General features: G+C 58.2%; 7 protein-coding genes across 7 annotated transcripts; 3 read left to right on the plus strand and 4 right to left on the minus strand.

Annotated features, from left to right (window-relative positions):
* Positions 1-623: 623 nt before the first annotated feature.
* Positions 624-2,154, minus strand: B0T15DRAFT_388666 (uncharacterized protein; the record flags this gene model as incomplete). Its single annotated transcript, XM_062864453.1, has 2 exons — positions 624-1,826; positions 1,885-2,154. 2 exons carry the CDS (start codon positions 2,152-2,154, stop codon positions 624-626), a joined length of 1,473 nt encoding a protein of 490 aa, XP_062725290.1.
* Positions 2,155-2,502: 348 nt separating this feature from the next.
* Positions 2,503-4,613, minus strand: B0T15DRAFT_515683 (LETM1-like protein-domain-containing protein). Its single transcript, XM_062868213.1, has one exon. The coding sequence runs from the start codon at positions 4,559-4,561 to the stop codon at positions 2,927-2,929; it is 1,635 nt and encodes a 544-aa protein (XP_062725291.1). The 5' UTR covers positions 4,562-4,613; the 3' UTR covers positions 2,503-2,926.
* Positions 4,614-5,840: 1,227 nt separating this feature from the next.
* Positions 5,841-7,094, plus strand: B0T15DRAFT_4718 (P-loop containing nucleoside triphosphate hydrolase protein). Its single transcript, XM_062865990.1, has 2 exons — positions 5,841-6,111; positions 6,181-7,094. The coding sequence occupies exons 1-2, from the start codon at positions 5,955-5,957 to the stop codon at positions 6,843-6,845; spliced, it is 822 nt and encodes a 273-aa protein (XP_062725292.1). The 5' UTR covers positions 5,841-5,954; the 3' UTR covers positions 6,846-7,094.
* A 1,180-nt stretch (positions 7,095-8,274) lies between these two features.
* B0T15DRAFT_389760 (uncharacterized protein) lies at positions 8,275-10,149 on the plus strand (the record flags this gene model as incomplete). Its single annotated transcript, XM_062864509.1, has 1 exon — positions 8,275-10,149. The coding sequence occupies one exon, from the start codon at positions 8,275-8,277 to the stop codon at positions 10,147-10,149; it is 1,875 nt and encodes a 624-aa protein (XP_062725293.1).
* A 300-nt stretch (positions 10,150-10,449) lies between these two features.
* B0T15DRAFT_4761 (uncharacterized protein) lies at positions 10,450-12,989 on the plus strand. The gene is made up of 5 exons (XM_062865994.1): positions 10,450-11,028; positions 11,092-12,363; positions 12,462-12,556; positions 12,640-12,720; positions 12,809-12,989. Exons 1-5 carry the CDS (start codon positions 10,749-10,751, stop codon positions 12,899-12,901), a joined length of 1,821 nt encoding a protein of 606 aa, XP_062725294.1. The 5' UTR covers positions 10,450-10,748; the 3' UTR covers positions 12,902-12,989.
* Positions 12,956-15,293, minus strand: B0T15DRAFT_497780 (uncharacterized protein). The gene is made up of 2 exons (XM_062867287.1): positions 15,145-15,293; positions 12,956-14,977 (listed from the first exon to the last, which is right to left on the minus strand). Exons 1-2 carry the CDS (start codon positions 15,258-15,260, stop codon positions 13,078-13,080), a joined length of 2,016 nt encoding a protein of 671 aa, XP_062725295.1. The 5' UTR covers positions 15,261-15,293; the 3' UTR covers positions 12,956-13,077.
* Positions 15,294-18,180, minus strand: B0T15DRAFT_515692 (amidase signature domain-containing protein). Its single transcript, XM_062868214.1, has 7 exons — positions 17,736-18,180; positions 17,575-17,671; positions 16,988-17,489; positions 16,912-16,928; positions 16,769-16,853; positions 16,633-16,668; positions 15,294-16,579 (listed from the first exon to the last, which is right to left on the minus strand). The coding sequence occupies exons 1-7, from the start codon at positions 17,867-17,869 to the stop codon at positions 15,633-15,635; spliced, it is 1,818 nt and encodes a 605-aa protein (XP_062725296.1). The 5' UTR covers positions 17,870-18,180; the 3' UTR covers positions 15,294-15,632.
* Positions 18,181-18,854: the final 674 nt, after the last annotated feature.

Raw genomic sequence — 18,854 nt, forward strand, 5'->3', positions numbered from 1 at the left:
CTTGAATGCTAAGGGAGTATGCACTCAGCCATTTGCCTGGCACACACTTGCGTAGAGGAGGTGCTGGTCTGTTGCGGCGTCCGTGACTACCTTACACTCGGTAGGTATGAAAGGGATGTCTTGCTTGCATCAAAATCAACTCCTATTCGAGTTTTGCTCTTGGAAGGCAACCAGATACTAGCTGCCTACCCAGAATATCATCGCATAGCCTCCCTTCTAATGCCAGTAACCCCAATACTCAAAGATTTCCACCAAACGCCTCGATCCCGAAAGCTAAATAAGAATACAGGTATGGATGTTTGTTTCTGAAAAAAACGCTCCGGGCATAGGGACATGCTTCGTCGCTGCCCGCCACCCTGCTCTGGCCGCCGTTCCCCAACCTTGAAAGCTACCGCCAGACCACTCCGAATCCGTTCCAAAATCCCATACCGCTTGAATCGAATACTCTGAAGCGTTCCCACAACCTCCATCAGTTAGTTCCACATCCAGTGGCCATGTGTGAGCCCCTCGAGCGGTGGAATACAAGCCGGCAATCCTCCTCAAGGACGCCGGTAGTCCTGATTCGCAAGGAGCACAAACCCGTCGTCCTCTTCCGCTTTCTTCCCGCCGTAATGGATTGCCTGCTAAGCCGGGCCCACGACGCCCTCCTTCTCCATCTCCTTCACGTACCGCTCCCACACGTCGATCACGCCGCCGTAGAAGTCAATATGCGCATTGACGAGCCCGCCAAACTGGCGCTTGAACTCAACCCGCTTGATCCACTCGAAGCTCTCGACCTCCCGCACGACCTGGTCCGCGAAGTTCTCCGCCTCGGCGCGCGCGGTCTCGACCGCGCCGGTCAGCTCGTCGATCCGCAGCTCCAGCTTGCGCTGCCTGTCGCGGCGCGCCTGCTCATGGTCGACGCCGCGCACGTCCTCGATCTTGGAGCGGATGAACCCGCCCGCACCGCTGAGGGCGCCCGACCCAAACGACCCCGTGGAGTGGCCGTGGCCCGAGGCGAGCATGTCGCGGTCGGCGGTGGCCCTGTTGAGGTATTCGGTCAGCTGCTCGTAGTCGAGCTGCTTCTGCTCGCGCGCCTTTAGCAGGTTCTTGAGAGCGGCCGAGTATGCGGTCATGTCGCGGAGCGAGCCGAGGTAGTCCTGGTCAGTGTGGTCGCGGAGCTGTTTGAGTCCCGCCGCGGTGTCTTCGACGGATGCAGCGAAGGCGTGCACGGCGGACTCGACGCCCGGCTCAAGCGTGATGAGCTTTTGGAACTGCTCGGCCAAGTCGCGCAGGTCCGTTTCCAGGTCGGCTTCGCGGCGCGCCACGCGGGAGACGACCTTCTCGACGTGGTTGAGATCCTCGTCGAGCTTGTCGGATCGCTCTTTGACTTCGATGAAGCGCCGGTCTGGTTTGTGGACCTTGGTGAAGGCATTCATGAAACTGTCTGCGATGGAGTCGAAAACGCCACCACTGCCGCCGGCAGGGGCTTGACTGACTTGGCCGAAGCCGTCTCCGCCAGCACCGGCGGGGCCGAGCCGCTCTTTTTGGCTGCGCATAGTCGCGTTCCAGTCGGGGCTCTCGAGGAAGGTGTGAAGTATGCTTGCGCGGCGGAGGATGGGATGCAGGGCGAGCCGGGTGAGGAAGCGTTGCAAGGAGTAGGCGCGGCGCGAGGTGAAGTCTGGCCCGAACCGGTCACCTCGCACATACTCCATCCGCTGCTTGTCCGGCAGCGGTGGGACCGCGCATCCCTGATAGTCGCGAATGAGGACCTTGTAGAGAAACACGAAATCTGTGAAGCGGCGGCGGACGGAGGCTGTCGACCGCTGGAAGGTAGGGAAGGTCGTCTGGGAGATGCTGTCAGCGCCCGTCTGATCCACCCTGCTGTGTAAGGTATCCAAATACGTTTGTTGTGATTAAGTATGAAACATATGCGTCCTTGGTGCCGTCATTTTCCTTGTGTGCTTCCGACACGACGCACTCAAGGATCTCCCCGCCGGTGTGGCCATGGTCGGGTCCCTCGTCGCCCGACCTGTCTACATCCGACCTGCTCTTGGCATACTCGGGATCGTGGTTACGGTCATGAGACGTAGATGTACTCGGCCCTGCGGCATCTTGGTTCTGCTCGCTGTGCCATGAAATGTTGGAGAAATTGTCCTGGTCAAGGACGGCCATCTTGTCGGCTTACGAGGCCCGAGTCGCGGCGACCAGGGTGCGCGCGGGATCGTCAGTGGTAAGGAATAAGGTGCTCTCGGCTGCCGCGAGGGATGTGCGGAGAGCTCTAAGTTGCAGCAACGATGGGTCTTAAAAAGGTTGAGTGGCAGCGCGCTGGAGGGTTGGGCTCGATCGATTACTACTATTAAGGTAGCTGCTGTTGATGGTGGTTTGGTGGTACTAGAAGGTTTGCCAGTGGTTTGCCGCCCATTGACGTAAGGTACCGAGAGACTTGGATTGGTGGGGTAATAAGCTCCCGTCCAGACTGTTGGCCGTTCCAGTTACGATAAGCCCGGACGATTGTTGCTTGTGGGTCATGGCAGGCTTGGCTGTTAGTGCACGAGGTTCCTCAGGGTGCCTGATCACCAGGTTCCCCAGCCTTCAACCGGGTCTGGGACTTTATTGCACTAACAACCCGTTTGCAGAGACAAGACAACGCTCAGATCGCGTTGAGATGCGTAGCGCCTTTACCAGCAATATCTATAGTGAGATGAGGTCTATATCCGGAGTTCCCACCCCTTACGACGAAAGAAGGGTTGTCCATCGAAGTCAAAGCCAAACTCCCAAGCGACTCGCGCAGCTTTAGCCCTTAGCGGAGTCTAATGTATACCCACTGATCCTATGAGTCTGTCAAGCGACCTACTCAAAACATGGTACACGAAGAAAGTCAAAGAACGTGGGGCCCCCCATGGCACGAATGGCTATTGTTACACGGCAGCCCTGCTCCCAGCTCTCACTTGTCGCTGGATTTGGGTTGCGCCGCCTCCGCCTCCCGTTGCTGCTCTGCCCTCGAGGCGGCAAGCATGTCCTTCTCGGCATCCAGCGCTTCGCCAACTTGCGCCTTCTCAATGGTGCCGTCCGACTCGGCGTGCGCTTGTCGCTCCTCCTTCTCGTCGATGTCCTCTGTATCTCTTGGCGTGGCAAAGCCTGTCGCTTGGTTCTCCTCGTTCTGCTCGAGCTCCTCGTCGATCAGCTCTTGCTGCTCTTTGAGCACCTCAAGTCTCTGCTTGTTCGTGGCGGCGCCCTCGGCGTTGTGCACTTCGAGCTCAATCTCATGGAAGAGCTCCTCCGGGATGGACGACAGGACTCCCGTCAGCGCCTCGATCTGGCTGGCCATGCCCTCCTCAGTCTGTGTCTGGCCGTACATGTAGGCGTTGCTGAGCACCAGTAAGGTCGACGGCACACCGTCGCGGAGCCGCAGGTCAAGCCAGGTCTGGAGGTCCTCACGCAGCCTAGCGGGCGATACACCGTAGCTCTTGATGCCGCGGCTGGCACAGGCCGTCTGGAGCTCGGATACCGAAAGACTGTCGACGCCCTCGTAGCTGATGGCGCGGTCGTCGCGCTTGATCTGCCGCATGCGGTGGCGGATCTGGTACCGAAGCATCATGTCGGTACCAAAAGTGTTGAGGTTCAAATACCGGCACATCGACACAAGTTGTGGCCGCGACAGGTTGTCGAGGGTAAGGTCGTCCCTGAATATCTTGCACACCTTGATGACATCTTCGGCTGTTGGCTTCTCTCCGGTGGAGCGGAGCTTCCGGAAGAAGTTGGTAAACTCCTCCCTTTGGGCCGTCGCCTGCGTCAAGGGAAGGCCCGTCTCCCTCAGGGTCTGGCGAAGGAAGTCGCTAACCTCCTTGCGCGTGGCCCGTAGCGTCGAAGCCTTCTGGTCCTTGGTTTTCTGGCCCTCGTACGTGCTGGGCAGCAGGTTGGGGAAGAGCTTGAGCGCAACCGGGAGCAGCAGCTCGGCGAATGGCACGATGACGAAGACGGAGAAGGGGACCAGCCGGCCGAGATCCTGGACAGTGCGCTGGAGCTGCCGACTTTCTCTGCGCGTGAGCTCGTACCCGGCAGCCATCTTGAGCGCTAATCGCGAGCTAATTCTGACCTCGGCGGCCAACAGTTTGGTGCCATCCCAGTAGTGCTGGATCTCTTTCTTGATTTTCTGCCCGATGGTCAACTTCTTCTCCTCCTTCTTGCCCTCTGTCTTCTCCACGGCTGCTTGCTTCTCGGCGGCGAGCGCTGTGAGCGAGGCCTCTGTGTCGGCCGAGGCGCCCTTCGTCGCCGCTTTCACTTCGGTCTCATTTGCCTTGGGCTTCTCGGCCAACTTCGCTTCCGGCTTCGCACTGGCAGGTTCCTTGGGAAGCGGTTTCTTAGCTTGCTCCGGATTGAATCCTGGCGGCGGACCTCCCGGGGGACCATGGGTCGTCGTCTCCGTGGTGAGGGTGCGGATTGGGATCAGGAGGGCAGAAGCCGGGCCCAAATGCTGGGCATTGCGTGCAAGATGGATCGACGTAGCAAGGAGAGCAGATCTGGGCAGTGCACGGTCTACGCAAGGAACCATTAGCAATTGAGCTGAGTCTACCAACATCAAAACGCAGAGAAACGCAGAGAACCCACTAGTGCCAAGGAAGGGGTTGACGACCAGCGCCCGACGCGCAACTCTTGTTGAGGCGCTCATGGCTATTGTTCGGAAATGTAGGTTACGAGTGGTCTAAGTCGTCACGCCTGGATGATGCTTCCTACTCTCAACGGCGCGTTGGATTTGTAAGACCGAAAACGACCTCTTCGCCGATACGCAGATAAAGGGTGCCGATGATGTTATGCCGAAAGGGGCCAAGAAACGGGCGGTAAACGCAAGCGAACGTTATTAGGCGGCTTCGGGAAACAGAGACTCGGGTGCAGTTGCTCTTGAAAACACACGGAACTACAGAGGAAAGAGCGGGTTTGCCAGAGCGGATTCGGCACTCAAGTATCAAATCTGTAGTTTGTGAGTTGGTTGATGTTCTTCTGAAGGGGCGCAGGGCACCAAAAGCATGGAAGCCAACGTTTCGCTGCGTTTCGGCAAGTCCAGATCCATCAACCGCCCCGCGGCAACTCCGACTAGGGGCCAGCTGGCGAGTCAGGAAGAAAGCGGATGGAGTCACGTGACATTGCTACCCAAAGTCCAACTCATTCGAACGGATGCAGCCACGTGCCGATCGGACGGTCGGTTTCGGACGAATGCTCCAAGCATGAACACCCGATCGTGGATGAGAGATCTGCCCAATATCCAGATATCAAGGTAACCTCTGTCCTGATTCTCGTTTTCCATGGAGATGCCAGCAATGCAAAGTAGCACTGGAGTAGCTGTAGTCACACCAGATTCCTCAGATAATAGTTACCTGAAATAAATGAGTTCCACAGGTGGAATGACGAGTTCCGGGCGTACCGGATCTGTTTGGAAGGTCAGAATGTATGTAATTTACATAGCATTTCAAGACGCTGTCGGTGTGCCTGGACTCTGGAGAACTCAACAAAAGATGGTCCCGGAATTTTGGTGAGACACGGTGACACCAGCCCTGCCAATCTTTCCCCCTGTTGGAGCTCGATCTCGACATGCCAAGACAGTCACACTTTGCTCCCAGGCGACTCGCAGCAAGCTGCGAGCTAACGTTATTACGTTAAGTACTCCGTACACAGTAGTACATGGCCGTTGGGAGTCTTGGGACTGGCGATTTCTTAAAGCCATTGCTTCAAACCTAACATTTGACATTGCCAAGCATGGAATTCTTGTGAGCCTCTCGGTCCTCGGTTGCGTTTCGCAGGTGTGCCGATCGTATGGTTCCCCGCACTCCGATCGCTGTAACACCTTCGGAGAGCTTGCTTGTTGCTCCGGTGTCCGGACTCCGAGTCCAGTCGTACAAGAGGTTGAGCTTGGCCGCCCGGCGTTCCCTCACCTCTGCCCCTTATCCGTCCGATAGCGCAAACCCACCCTCCGTACGATGCGCCTTCGAAAAGCAGCTCGAGTGATCCTTGTAGGGGCACCAGGCGTAGGGAAAGGAACACAGTCAGAACGGCTTCTCCAAAGATTTCCGCAGCTCTCCTCGATCAGCTCCGGAGATTTACTTCGGCACAATGTCAAGCAACGGACACCCCTCGGTGCGTGAGCTTTTTCGTCTATGTATTCTTCGGGCCCATCCCAGCACAAGCTAATCATCACCAATGCAGGAATCAAGGTCGAGAGCACCATGAAAGCCGGCGGGCTCGTCCCGGACGACCTCATCCTCCGACTCATCAGCAACGAGCTTAATCAACGAGGGTGGATCTACTCGAGCCACCCAGCCAGCAACATCATGACCCTCTCGTCCTCCGCCATCGGCACTGCCGACTCGGCGCGACCCTTCGAAGACGACGCCGAAGTCGCCGCCTTCCTGTCCTCACCGGCACACGCCCGTGGCTACGGCCGTCGCATAAACGAAGACCCCTCGGCGTCCTTCCTCCTCGACGGCTTCCCGCGCACGGCGGCGCAGGCCGACCGGCTCGACCAGATCGTGCCCATCAACCTGGTCGTGTCGATCAAGACGCCGCTCGAGGTCATCATGGAGCGCATCAGCGGCCGGTGGGTGCACGAGCCGTCGGGGCGGGTGTACAACACCACGTTCAACGCGCCGAAAGTGCCCGGGCGCGACGACGTCACGGGCGAGCCGCTCGTGCGCAGGGCCGACGACAGCGAGGAGACGTATCGCACCAGGTGGAAGAAGTTCCAGGAGACCAGCGAGCCGCTGCTGGCGCACTACGCCCGCAAGGGGGTGCTGTGGGAGGTGCAGGGGATGAGCAGCGACGAGATCACGCCGAAGCTATTCCGGGAGTTTGAGCGGCGGTTTGTCGAGTAGGATTTCCATTCCGACCGTGTCAGACTTCTTTTTGATCGTTTCTGGGGTTCCTTGTAGAACTGGCCAGTGGTACGTGTATGCTGAACGGGCGATGCATGATGGCGGATCGCTGCTTATGGGAAGGCGCCAGGCGTTTTACGGGGAAGGCAAGTTGCGGCTACCATCCTAGGTTTGGATTACTACTCCTGCGAGTACTATGGAGGCCTATTCTGCGTTGTTCAACACTCAGTGGCCGATACTACCTGATATCGACCATACCGTTATATAATACATATCTTCTCCCGGCCCTCATGAATACCGTTGATTATTCTCCTCTTTCCCATATGTAGTCATCCTCGTGATTGCCCTTCCAGCTGCAGGTTCGAAGCATGTTCATTGCATGTCGAGTTCCAGGATAGTCTGCTGGTCAGACGGAGATGGACTTGTATCACAGCAGGAGAGGATGACAACGTAACATGCATGAATCTCGCCTATAGGATTCAACGGCCTGGACCTGATCATTCCACTATTTCACAGCGTCTCTGCTTCGCCGTTTCTCGTGGTTGAGTCCGAAACCTGATCGCCAGCCTCCCGATCGCAGGTCTCATCTTTGACGACGGGTGGAAGGGCCTCGGGCCGAGAACGGCGCACACTGTCCAGGTGCATGCGGGGTCCCGGTTCCTTGCAGGGCACGCTGGGGCTCAGCCAGGCAAGCCAGGGCAGGTGCCAAGAAAGTTCAGACGGCCCAGGGCCCCTAAAATGGTGGGGTAGGCTGACCTTCACAGGGGACCAATGGTCACACCTTCCGCTGAAACATCCACGCATTGTTCTCGGTCCGTGGATCTCTTCCTTTCTGCTCCGGTACATATACCCGAACCGCCTGATCATCTCGAGGGTGAGAATGGCTTGAGCATTCACTCAGCTGGTGTCGCCTTGTGCACTTCCGTTGCGTTTTTGGTCATTCACTGCTTGCGTCGTTGTTCCTTCGTCAAGACCAGCGGCTACACCTCAAGGAGCCGCTTCCCATCGTGAAAACCAGATATATATCTCGCGATACTGGATGAATGCATCATGACTGAGCCGAAGGTCGAGAAGCTTGCAGCCTTTCAGTTCGCTGGTCTCCGTTGTGTGCCTGTTGTCTTTGTTTTAAGCGTTCATGAGCTACGAAGGTATTTGGCACAACATTCACTCCCGTTGCCGGCATATGAAGCATCGGCCCATGAGATTGGACTGTGACTTACTACACCCGTCAACATCCTACCGTACTTCTGCTATAACAAGACCATATTGTTGCTGCCTGGACTTGAATAGAGGTTCGTACCTTCAAACCACGCCACGTTTCTCAGACGGCTGACGCCTCCACAGCAAAAACAGAAAACGAGGGGTTCTCAGGGGCAAGAACAATCTTCAAGCCCGGGCCTCCGTTCCGGGCCCTGCTGGACGAGGCAGCATGCTGGGGAGCTGGTTCGTAGCGATCGCCTCGGCTACGGGGGTCTCTGCGGCCTCGGCGTGGTCAGCACTTCCTTTGCGGCTTGGGGATGAACACCGTAGCCATGCAGGGTCGCTCCCGGCGTTTCAAATATTCCACGAGATGATCAAGGCCTTGGACGACATGCAGGACACCTACTTCCAGCGCTGGATTGGAACGTGGCCCGAGGGGATCGACTGGACTCGTGCCGTGATGAGCACCCATGTTGCCGCTACGCTCCGGACCATCTCGGACGAGCTAAAAATCCCTCTACCTCACGAGGCTGCCGAGTGTGCCCTCAGGAAGGACGATGTTATCTCTGGTTATTTTGCGGATATCATCGCCTACTACTTCGCCGAGGATGCCTTTGCCATTCGCAACGAGGCCTACGACGACATGCTCTGGGTGGTTCTGGGCTGGCTCGAGTCCATCCGGTTCGTCGATGAACGCAGAACAATTCTCTCCAGGAAGGCCTCTCGGGGGCTGGCGGGCATACCCACCGCCGAGGCGTGGTATGGAAGTCGCTGGGTACCCGCCTTTGCCCATCGCGCGAGGATATTCTGGGAACTAGCAGCCAAGGGATGGGACACGGAGCTCTGCGGAGGGGGCATGATTTGGAACCCGCGCCTCATGCCATACAAGAATGCCATCACAAACCAGCTGTTCATCTCTGCATCGATTGGCATGTATCTGAACTTCCCAGGCGACCCTAATACGTCCCCTTTCTTCGGCACCAGCCCCGACTCGGGACCCCATAATAGCCACCGCAACGCCGCATGGCAGCCGCACGATCCCGTCTTCGCCCGGGCTGCCCAGGAAGCACACAAATGGCTCGCCTCCTCCAACATGAGCAACCCGCAGGGCCTCTACATAGACGGCTTCCACATCTCCACCAACACCACCCGCTGCGACTCGCGCGACGAGATGGTCTACACCTACAACCAAGGCGTCATCCTGTCGGGCCTACTAGGCCTATTCCAAGCCACGGGACTCGAACACTACCTGCAGGAAGGGCACACGCTCATCGGGAACGTGATCCGCGCGACGGGATATTCCTTAGCCCGAAACGCACCCGTCGACGACATTCGCCACTTCCGCGGGGGGCAGCTGCCCCCCTGGCGCGGTCTCGGCCGAGCCGGCGTGCTCGAAGACGCGTGCGACGTGTTTGGCTCCTGCTCGCAGGACGCCCAGACCTTCAAGGGCATCTGGATGCACCATTTTGCGACGTTCTGCTCGCCCGCTGCGCTGCGCTTCCTCCACGCGCCCGAGGGTGAGGGTGAGGGTGAGGGTGGCGGTGGGCTGGACGGTGCGACGACGGCGGAGGGAATCAGAGCAAGACATGCGGGCAAGTGTCGGCGGTATCTCCCCTGGCTGAGACATAACGCCCGGGCGGCGATGGGGACGAGGGATGGGAGGGGGCTGTTTGGGATGTGGTGGACTGCTGGGCTGCTCCGGGGGTTATCGAGTGAAAATATGGAGCTCGCGGGGGATGCGCTGCCGCAGTCATCGGAAGGCGAGGAGGGCGTGGTGGATTATCGGAATCTTGGGGTGCCGCGGGACGCGGTGTGGATGCGGAATCCAATCGATCTTCATCCTCCTGTAGGGGAGGAACCGTTGTCGCTGCCGTTGCCGCTGCCCGGTCAGAAACCCTTGAGCAGCAGTGGGGGCCGACACGGTTCTTCTAGGGGAAGTAAGTCGCGTGCTGTCAGAGAGGAGAGGGGTCCGTCGCCGGGTGTGGAGGCTGGTGCTTCTACTTCGGACCCGAATCTTCGCGGGCGAGGAAGGACGGTAGAGACGCAGGGCGGCGGGCTGGCGGTACTTAGGGCGTTGTGGGTTGTCTCTAGACATGAGTTATGACGGCAATGACGGGGTTTGATACCTGCCTATATGGGTTGTGTGCATGGATAGAACGGATATACATGACCTGGTATCGTCAAGACTACATTACTTTCTTTTGGCTCACTCATCACATCATGTCCCATTTCCTGCGATCTCCACCGAGGTCAGGCTCGAAGATACTAGTAGTATGGAAATCGGACTCCAAACAGAAAGCACCAGTCGTCTCCATCGTCCCCTACATACGTATAAATGCCCTGCCACGCTTTTCATACATAGTTCATCCCTCCCGCTCCTAGTGCTAAGAATATCGATTGGTCTGTGGATACTGTAAAGGTGGTTACACAATAATCAACGTGACACACTGGCGTGCTCAAGCCCCGGAATGCCGTCGTCGGCGCTACAACCCTGTCCGCAACGGCTGTGGGGCGGCCCTAGCTTGGACGCCGAGCGGAAGCCCCGACCTTTTTCGTCGTCCGACCCGTCAGTCCCGGCTTCCTTTCGGGTCAACAACCCCCGACAAGCAAAGAACAAAACCCACCCGACAAACCCGGCATGCGGTCCAAATAGCTGTCCAACCGAATCCGACACCATTGACTACATACACACCGACCAAAGCCATGTCGCGGCTTGCGGGCAGAATGCCCAAAGGCCTGGGGCAGACCTTGACGGCTTCGGCTGCCGCCGCAGCTCGCCGGCCAACATGCCTCGCCCTGCGCACCGCGCCGGCGCGCTACTCTTCCACAGGGAACAATCAGCCCCGATCGAGCGGGCCTTCGTTCAAGGGCCAATTGACAACAAGTATCATGCAGCGTCTCGCGCGCGAGAGAGCCGATCTCGAGCGCCTGGCGAGGACGCGGCCGCAGTCCACCTTGGCGCGGAACTTTAGCATCACCTTCAGTATGCGCGATTCCCGCCACACAGAAACGAAAAGGACGCTCTAGCTAATGTCTAGCCCCGTAGTGCTCTTCTTCGTCGGCGCTTCTTGTTGGTTCATGGGCTACAAGTACCCGCGCGATGTCGACCCCGACTCAACCCTGCCGCTGAACGCCACACGACCGCCGACGTACAGGCTCAATCCCGCCCATCTCGAGGCCGCCTGGGCCGACTTCGCCGAGATTGTTGGCCGGGAGAACGTCAGCACGCTGGAGGACGACATCAAGCAGCACGCGACGTCGGAGTGGTCGTCCCACCAGTCCGACCCGGCCCACAAGCCCTTCTGCGTCGTCTACCCCTCCACGACCGAACAGGTGGCCGCCATCATGAAGGTGTGCCACACCCGGCGGATTCCCGTGGTCGGCTACAGCGGCGGCACCAGCCTCGAGGGCCACTACACGCCGACGCGCGGCGGCATCTGCGTCGACTTCAGCCGCATGAACAAGGTGCTCGCCCTGCACAAGGACGACCTCGACGTGGTGGTGCAGCCGGGCGTGGGGTGGGAGGACCTCAACGAGCAGCTGGCGGCGCACAACCTCTTCTTCCCGCCGGACCCGGGCCCGGGCGCCCAGATCGGCGGCATGATCGGCACCGGCTGCAGCGGCACCAACGCCTACCGCTACGGCACCATGCGCGAGTGGGTGCTGTCGCTGACGGTCGTGCTGGCCGATGGCACCGTCATCAAGACGCGCCAGCGCCCGCGCAAGAGCTCCGCCGGCTACGATCTCACCCGCCTGTTCGTCGGGTCCGAGGGTACGCTGGGCCTGGTCACCGAGGCGACGCTCAAGCTGTGCGTCAAGCCGGCCGCCACGTCGGTCGCCGTGGCGAGCTTCCCGTCGGTCCGCAGCGCCGCCGACTGCGTGGGGCGGGTGGTCGCCGACGGCATCCCCGTCGCGGCCGTCGAGCTGCTCGACGACGACCAGATGCGCTTCATCAACGGCGCGGGCAGCACGTCGCGCAAGTGGCGCGAGGCGCCGACCATCTTCTTCAAGTTCACCGGCACGGCCAGCGGCGTCAAGGAGCAGATCGAGATCGTGCGGCAGCTGGCCAAGCGGGCGGGCGGGCAGTCGTTTGAGTTCGCCAAGGACGAGGCCGAGCAGGGCGAGCTGTGGTCGGCGCGGAAGGAGGCGCTGTGGAGCACCATGTCGCAGAGGAGACCCGGCGACCATGTCTGGACGGGCGATGTGGCGGTGCCGATGAGCAGGCTGCCGGATATCATTGAGGAGACCAAGAAGGACCTCAAGTTGTCCGGGCTGACGAGCTCGATTGTGGGCCATGTGGGCGATGGGAATTTCCATAGTATGTCTCAAGACCCTACCTACACTCAAACCTCCTCGGTTTTCCCTTTTTATCCCCCGCAGTAATGCAAGAAAACAAAAAGGCTAACACCGGCTAAGTCATCCTCCTCTACAACGACACCGAGAGGAAGCTGGCCGAGGACTGCGTCCACCGCATGGTGAAGCGCGCTGTGGAGATGGAGGGCACCGTCACGGTAAGCAAATACCACCAATGATTCTCATGCTAGTATCGTATGGGCGCCTTGAGCTGACGCCGTCTTTTTTTCTATTTTTGCAGGGTGAGCACGGAGTCGGCCTCGTCAAGCGCGATTACCTGCCCCATGAGCTGGGCGAGACCACGGTGGATGCCATGAGGAAGGTAAGCAGCAGCATTCAGTCCCCGCAAGATGGACTTGATGAGTGTGTATCATCAAACTTGCTAATCTTTCTTTTCTCAACCCGACCAGATCAAAGCTGCCTTCGACCCGCTCTGCCTCCTCAACGCAGACAAGGTGGTGCGCGTGCAGAAGCCTAAGCGCGGGGAGGTCGCTGAGTGGTGATGGACCAATCTTGTAAAAGAAAATGTAAAAGTTCTACAGATCTAACGCTACATTGAACTGTCAACTCAGTACAAATAAGCAGTCCTTAGCGATGTGGGATATTCCATCCTTTCAACTTCCCTCCCGCGCCATCCTACCAACATTCCAAGCCTGACCTATACGTGCGCCTCCGTACCTTACTCACCAGGCACGATATGGATGTTGAATGTCGGCGCCCCATTGCCCTCGACGTGCTGCAGGTACGTCTCCAGCTCCGCCTCATCGCTCACCGGCAGCGGCAGCTCGCCGCCCTTGCCGTCCTTCACGATGCCCTCGATTTTGTAACACATAGCGCCCGGGGTCTTCTGGACCGCCGCGTTCTTCACGTCCGCCATGGTCCGCGACTCAAGGGGACATATCCACTGCGCCGGCGCTGACGGAAAGAAGAATTTGGAGGAAGAATTCAGGCGGAAGAAGACGGCAATGGCACTGGACGACGCCGGCGCTGCTTGTTCTTGCTGTACCTGCGGCGCCGCAGCGTATCCTTGCACGTACTGCTGATCCACAAACGAGCCATGGTCATCGGATGTGACAGGCATGCTGACCTCGAGTTGCGCATCCAGCATCTCCTGGTCAGCCTGGGGTTCGAGGGGCTCTGCCAGCACCAGGCGAGAGCTAACGTGCGGAAGCGGCTTCGGCCTGTTGCGCTTACCCGGAGGCCGGCCACGCCGGCGGGGCACAGATGACGGGTCGGACGTGGTCACCTCTACGAATTCGATTGCCGCGGCGGAGACTGGAGCCCCTGTCGACGTTGACTCAGCCGCCGGAGCGGATGCCAGATCCGGTGTCGATGCCTGCCCGGCTGCCTGCTTGCTTGCGGCCTCTGCTGACTTCTTCGGAGCTGGCTTGGTAGTCTGTGGCTTTGGCGGAGACGGCTGTATAGGTTCAGGGATTTTACCCAAGCGGGTCAGATCGGCGCGGTATCTCCTCGTCGCATCGCGGCAGATCACGTTTATGGCCTTCATCTTGCGCTGATAGTCGGGGTCTGTCGGTCCATCCGCCACGACGCTACTGAGCTCTAGCGACCCAGCAATCCATCTCTGCTTGAGCGCTTCAAAGTATTCCAGCCCGTCCTCAAGCTTTGACGTGAACTTCTCTTGGGCCAGTATATTGTAGAGCTGGGAGCGGATATTCCTCGACTGCTCCGGATTCAGTCCGAGTATGGTTTTGGCATCGGCTAGACGCACAGCGTTGGTTTCGGTCCTGATCCTCTTGGTCACATCGCATGCAATAATCTCGATCGCCAGCTTTTTCTTGTCCAGGTCAGTAGGATCCCACATGACAGCGCGGAGGTGCATGCTTTCGCGGATGAGCTGCTCCTTGAGCGCCTCCCATCGTTCCGGCCCAACGAGCGTCTTCTTGTAGACGCCTGCATCCACGCATATGGAATGAAACCTCTCTCGAAGCGTCTTGTACGCATCCGCGTCGAGTTGCAGTATTTCCTTGGATTCGCTGAGAGTCGTCTCCGACGGGAAGCGAGGTGGCCCAGGAGGATCCGGTGGCAAGCCGGCATATGCCTTGGTATGTCGGCGCCGTTTCTTGGCCAGCCATCTCTCGTGGTACTCGGCTTCCATTAGCCGCTTCCTGTATTCCCTGTGTGCTTCTCGCATGGCGGCCTGGGTCTCCTCCTGGATCTGCGCATCAGTTGGCGAGAGCCCGCTAGAGCTGAAGCCGTAGTAATTGGCCCGGGGCCCGTGTCTCTGGCTGTATCCATCGTTATTGCTGTCATCGTCACCGGCGGCATCTTCATCGTCCTCGACTCCGTCTGGGTCTTTGCTCTGGCTCTGCCGCCGCCGCCGCCCAAGCTCACTTGGATTGGGCCCCCGCAGAAGCCATCCATTCTTGGCCCGGATTCGAGCTACTTCGCGCTCGCCGATTTCGTATCCCTCGTTTACAAGGATAGAGATCATGTCCTTCTGTTTGACATTGGTCTCCCATAGCTCTCGCACACGGGCAACGAGCTGCTCATTCTTGTAGGCCGGGTTCAATTTGTTAGGGAATCCCCATCGAGCAAAATTAGCCTGGTACGACCGTCGACTGCGGCAGCATCACCATCGTCAGCTATGGATGCTGCGCACATGCGGGTGGGGCCTTGTTGCTACAGCCATCACGGCGAATCGGACACCGAAGGAGTGTACGAAGTGCTTAACGGGGCCGGGGACGCGGTACGGTAAGGCAGAGGAGAGGTCAGGAGAAAAACACACCTTGGCGTGAAGTTATGGTGAACGCGCATATACTCCACCACCTCATCCAATGGTTTCTTCTCCTCGACGTAAAGACGTCGGAGCGTCTCGCGATGATTCTTCCATGGGTAGACCATTGTTGGCGATGTCCAAGTTTCTGAACTCGAATAGGAGAATTGTTACGTTCTAGCGGGAAACTGGGGGGTTTTGCGCAGGTGGTCTGATTTGCACGCTGGAGGTCTGTGCGCAGTCTTGCACTCTCCTTCTGTGGAGCGGTGATTCGATGCGCAATCCGGTGCCAGGCATCTCAGAGACTCAGATACATACTAGCTAGTAGTGTGATATGAGAAAGCATGGATGACTGCCCCTTGACTGCCTGACGGTTCATGAACATCTGGCTCAAATTATTTACGGCAGGATGGAACCGGGAGTGGTAGTTGCTCTTCTATGCCTCCCCATGCAACCTCCTGTAACTACTAGTACAGCTTGTCGCATACAAACGCCACTCTTCACTGCTTCGCCCCTGCCCAACTCCTCTGCCTTGCCAGCGCAATCACATCCGCCCACTCCTTCGACCTCTGCCGTCCGCCAGGATACACCTCGTTCAAATACCCCTCGACGTGCCTCGCAAACCCCAACAGCTGTTCCTCGGCCCCCCACTCAGCCATAGCCATCAATCCCACCGGCAACTTACCCTCGCCCTGCGCCGGATCGACATAGCCCGCCGGACACGCCACCGCGGGACACCCGCTCGTGTTGGCGTACCACACAAACCTCATGTTATCCATTGTCAGGTTGCCGTCGCAGAACCCAAACGTCTCGTCACCGGGCCGGATCGGCCACCCGGCCATGGGCGACGTCGGCGTGACGACCAACAGGCCCGGGTACTTCTCGAAGAGGAAGGCCAGATGCTGCATGATGACCTGGCGGATCTGGCCGTAGCGGAGGTAATCCCCAGCCGCTGTCTGCGTGCCGGTGGCGACGAGGATGCGGTTCGGGTAGTTGAGCAGCTTGAGGTATCGGGACGGGTTGCTGGCGCGGGCGCGGGCGTCGGCGGCGGCTTCGGTGAGGCAGGTTCCTGCGTGCGCGATGTGGCCCTCGCGGAGGAAGGGGAGCTTGATGTCGACTACTTCGTAGCCGAGATGGCTGATGAGATGGGCGACGGCCTGATCAAAAACGCTAATGACGTCGGCCGACGCCGTGGCTATCCATTCGCGGCAGATGCCGAGGTACTTCTTGGCCGACGGGTCAGGCGGCGTGGACACAGCGAAGAGGTTCTGGGGTGGGTCGTCAGCGTTGGGCTGCGACATGAGCCGGTATGCAGTCGTCAGGTCTGCGACGGTTGAAGCTATCGGCCCCATCACGACCATCGACGAGCTCATCTGACAGGTTCTATTGTACGTCGGCTTCAGACCGTACACGCCACAGAACGATGCCGGGATTCGGATGCTGCCGCCTGCGGTATGTCAGGGGATGTTGAACGTGTGGATTGTTTAAGGCTCAACTCACCCGCATCGGTTCCAACCGTTATAGGCACCAGACCACCTTGAAGACAGATGTCAGCCATCTATTCGACAATACAAGTGCGGGGAGCCATCGGGAACTAGAGAATACCGCAAGGGGAAAGAGCGCGAATCTAACATACCGCTGAGCGCAGACCCTGCGCCTGACGAGGACCCCCCTGGGTAGTATGACTTGTTGTACCAGTTGGTAGGGGTGCCTGTGGATGGCTGGAGAGACGTCAGTTCATCTTAGGTACGAGTTCGGCCCTACTGATATGATGCTCACGTTGCAACCAGTGGTGTCTAGTACCGAACTGTTAGCTAAAGGAACGTCGTTCGGGTCAAAACCGAGGCCGACTTACCCATGCCGAGCTCATGCTGGTTCAGCTTTCCCATCATGATCGCCCCGGCTTCTTCAAGCCTCTGCACCGGCGAAGCAGTCTTCGTGCTGGGCTTGTTGAAATAGCCCTCCGACTTGTCCACTTTCATACCCATAGTCGAAACAAATCCCTTCACGTCAATATCGTCCTTCACGCCAAATGGCACCCCATCCAGAATGCCGAGCGGCTTCCCAGCAGCCCACCGGTCAGTCGACGCCTTCGCCGAAGCCAGCACTTCGTCGACATTGCATTGGGTCCAAGCGACAGCATACTTGGACTGCGGCCGGACATCTCGCCTGATCAATGGCAGTAGCGCCTCAGCCACCTGCAGAGGTGTGACCTCCCCGGACTTGTAGAGCCCATGGTAATCGGCGGCTGAGTAGAACCGGCCTGGTAGGTCTGCGGGCTGGGGTTGGTGGAGCTCTGGGCCGAGTTCAAGCATGCCAGCTGGCGAGACACCGTCTCCCAGGGAAATTACGTTGGGCTTGCGCGGCCATGACCATGTCAGCATCGTCCTGCGTCTAGGACGGTCTGTGTGTGTGCTGGCACAGCTGGAGTTTTAAACTCACCAGTATCCTCCATGCCACGCCCTCCAGACCAGGAGTGGCCTGGCCGAATTTGGCGTTTTTCCAGATAAGTTTCTGGACCCATCCTGATCTTTCGACTCTGGCGAGGGTCAGCACTTGGTGAGGGTTCGCTGTAGTTGGGAAGGGGCAAGACAGGCACTTACAGAGTAGAGGCTACCGCAAGAGGCAGTCCACGAAGCACTGGGTTCTCGTCTCTGTCATGGTGATACTCCAGCGCCGAGGCCGGTGCCTCCTTTGCACCGGGATGGTTGGCGAAACGTTGGCTCGCGGGTGCCATGATTCCGTGGGAGAGTTGGAGATTGTACACGTTTCAGCTGTCTTGACACCCAATACTCATGATTTGCAGTCGATCCCGCAGGTTCTTTGGTTCACTATAATTATGGCGGAGTTTCGAGCGTAACTCCGTATTGGTGAGTGAGCAGCAGTAATAGAGTTACACAATCAGAGGCTGGGCTCCTATGCAACTAGGGGTACGTCAGCGGCTGATGTAGTCCAAAAGTTAAGTTGAATCGGATACGGTTTCTATCTGGCGAGATCTCGATTCAGGACAAATACGAAGTATTGATTCTAGAAAGAGGTTGCAATGCGAGCCAAGCATAGGGGGATACGTACCCGTTCAGCTCTTCCAGTTCTCGGATATCGGGTTTAGGGACACGACGGGATCTGCGGGATCCACTTGGCGATACCTCGGTTGAGTTACACTATTCCGCACACCACTAAAGGAGAACAATGGAGAGGTTCAGAACTTCAGAGAGGGGAGGAGCTCTGAGATTTGTTCGTTCCACCTCTTGATGTTCACATAATCGCAGAAAGCAACGCAGTATCACACAGACTCACAGCAACCAAAGTTTGGTGCCAAACCACATCCACGTGGTTTTGTCCGCAAGGGCAACGCAAGATAGATTCAGAGCCATCAGTGCTCAGTCTCTCTATCTAGTCTATCTCTTCCGAGACCAGCCCTCTGAGAGCAGAACGAGCTTATCAGGGGCTCGATCCGCAGCTGAGGTGTCCACATGGATGTGCCGAAGCAATCCCACGACCAGAACGTCTCACCCACCACGATCCTTAACGATAGCGGCGAAGAGTAAAGAAGCAAAATGCAAAACCCAGGCTCAAAAGGAGGTGCTTCCAAGACCTCGCCCAGTCCAGCCTGATCAAATCAACCCAACTCCAAGTCCCTGCACACTCAATTGCAGTGGCCGTGGCGTATCCGACCCTCTCAAGAGACCCAAACCTGAGCCGGAACCATGGTCTGCCGTGAC

This window comes from Chaetomium strumarium (genome assembly GCF_033439665.1).
Source record: "Chaetomium strumarium strain CBS 333.67 chromosome Unknown B0T15scaffold_1, whole genome shotgun sequence".
NCBI classification, from domain to species: domain Eukaryota; kingdom Fungi; phylum Ascomycota; class Sordariomycetes; order Sordariales; family Chaetomiaceae; genus Chaetomium; species Chaetomium strumarium.

What these genes read in the sequence shown, in the direction of transcription:
- B0T15DRAFT_515683 (XM_062868213.1), bottom strand. Translation starts at nt 4,561, where the DNA reads ATGTTGGTAGACTCAGCTCAATTGCTAATGGTTCCTTGCGTAGACCGT.
- B0T15DRAFT_4718 (XM_062865990.1), top strand. Translation starts at nt 5,955, where the DNA reads ATGCGCCTTCGAAAAGCAGCTCGAGTGATCCTTGTAGGGGCACCAGGC. An exon ending in CAAGCAACGGACACCCCTCG is followed by an intron (nt 6,112 to 6,180) that starts GTGCGTGAGCTT and finishes TCACCAATGCAG; the next exon opens with GAATCAAGGTCGAGAGCACC.
- B0T15DRAFT_4761 (XM_062865994.1), top strand. Translation starts at nt 10,749, where the DNA reads ATGTCGCGGCTTGCGGGCAGAATGCCCAAAGGCCTGGGGCAGACCTTG. An exon ending in GAACTTTAGCATCACCTTCA is followed by an intron (nt 11,029 to 11,091) that starts GTATGCGCGATT and finishes CTAGCCCCGTAG; the next exon opens with TGCTCTTCTTCGTCGGCGCT. An exon ending in GGGCGATGGGAATTTCCATA is followed by an intron (nt 12,364 to 12,461) that starts GTATGTCTCAAG and finishes ACACCGGCTAAG; the next exon opens with TCATCCTCCTCTACAACGAC.
- B0T15DRAFT_497780 (XM_062867287.1), bottom strand. Translation starts at nt 15,260, where the DNA reads ATGGTCTACCCATGGAAGAATCATCGCGAGACGCTCCGACGTCTTTAC. An exon ending in CACCATAACTTCACGCCAAG is followed by an intron (nt 14,978 to 15,144) that starts GTGTGTTTTTCT and finishes ATGCTGCCGCAG; the next exon opens with TCGACGGTCGTACCAGGCTA.
- B0T15DRAFT_515692 (XM_062868214.1), bottom strand. Translation starts at nt 17,869, where the DNA reads ATGGCACCCGCGAGCCAACGTTTCGCCAACCATCCCGGTGCAAAGGAG. An exon ending in CGCAGGGTCTGCGCTCAGCG is followed by an intron (nt 16,669 to 16,768) that starts GTATGTTAGATT and finishes TCTGTCTTCAAG; the next exon opens with GTGGTCTGGTGCCTATAACG. An exon ending in AACGGTTGGAACCGATGCGG is followed by an intron (nt 16,580 to 16,632) that starts GTGAGTTGAGCC and finishes GACATACCGCAG; the next exon opens with GCGGCAGCATCCGAATCCCG.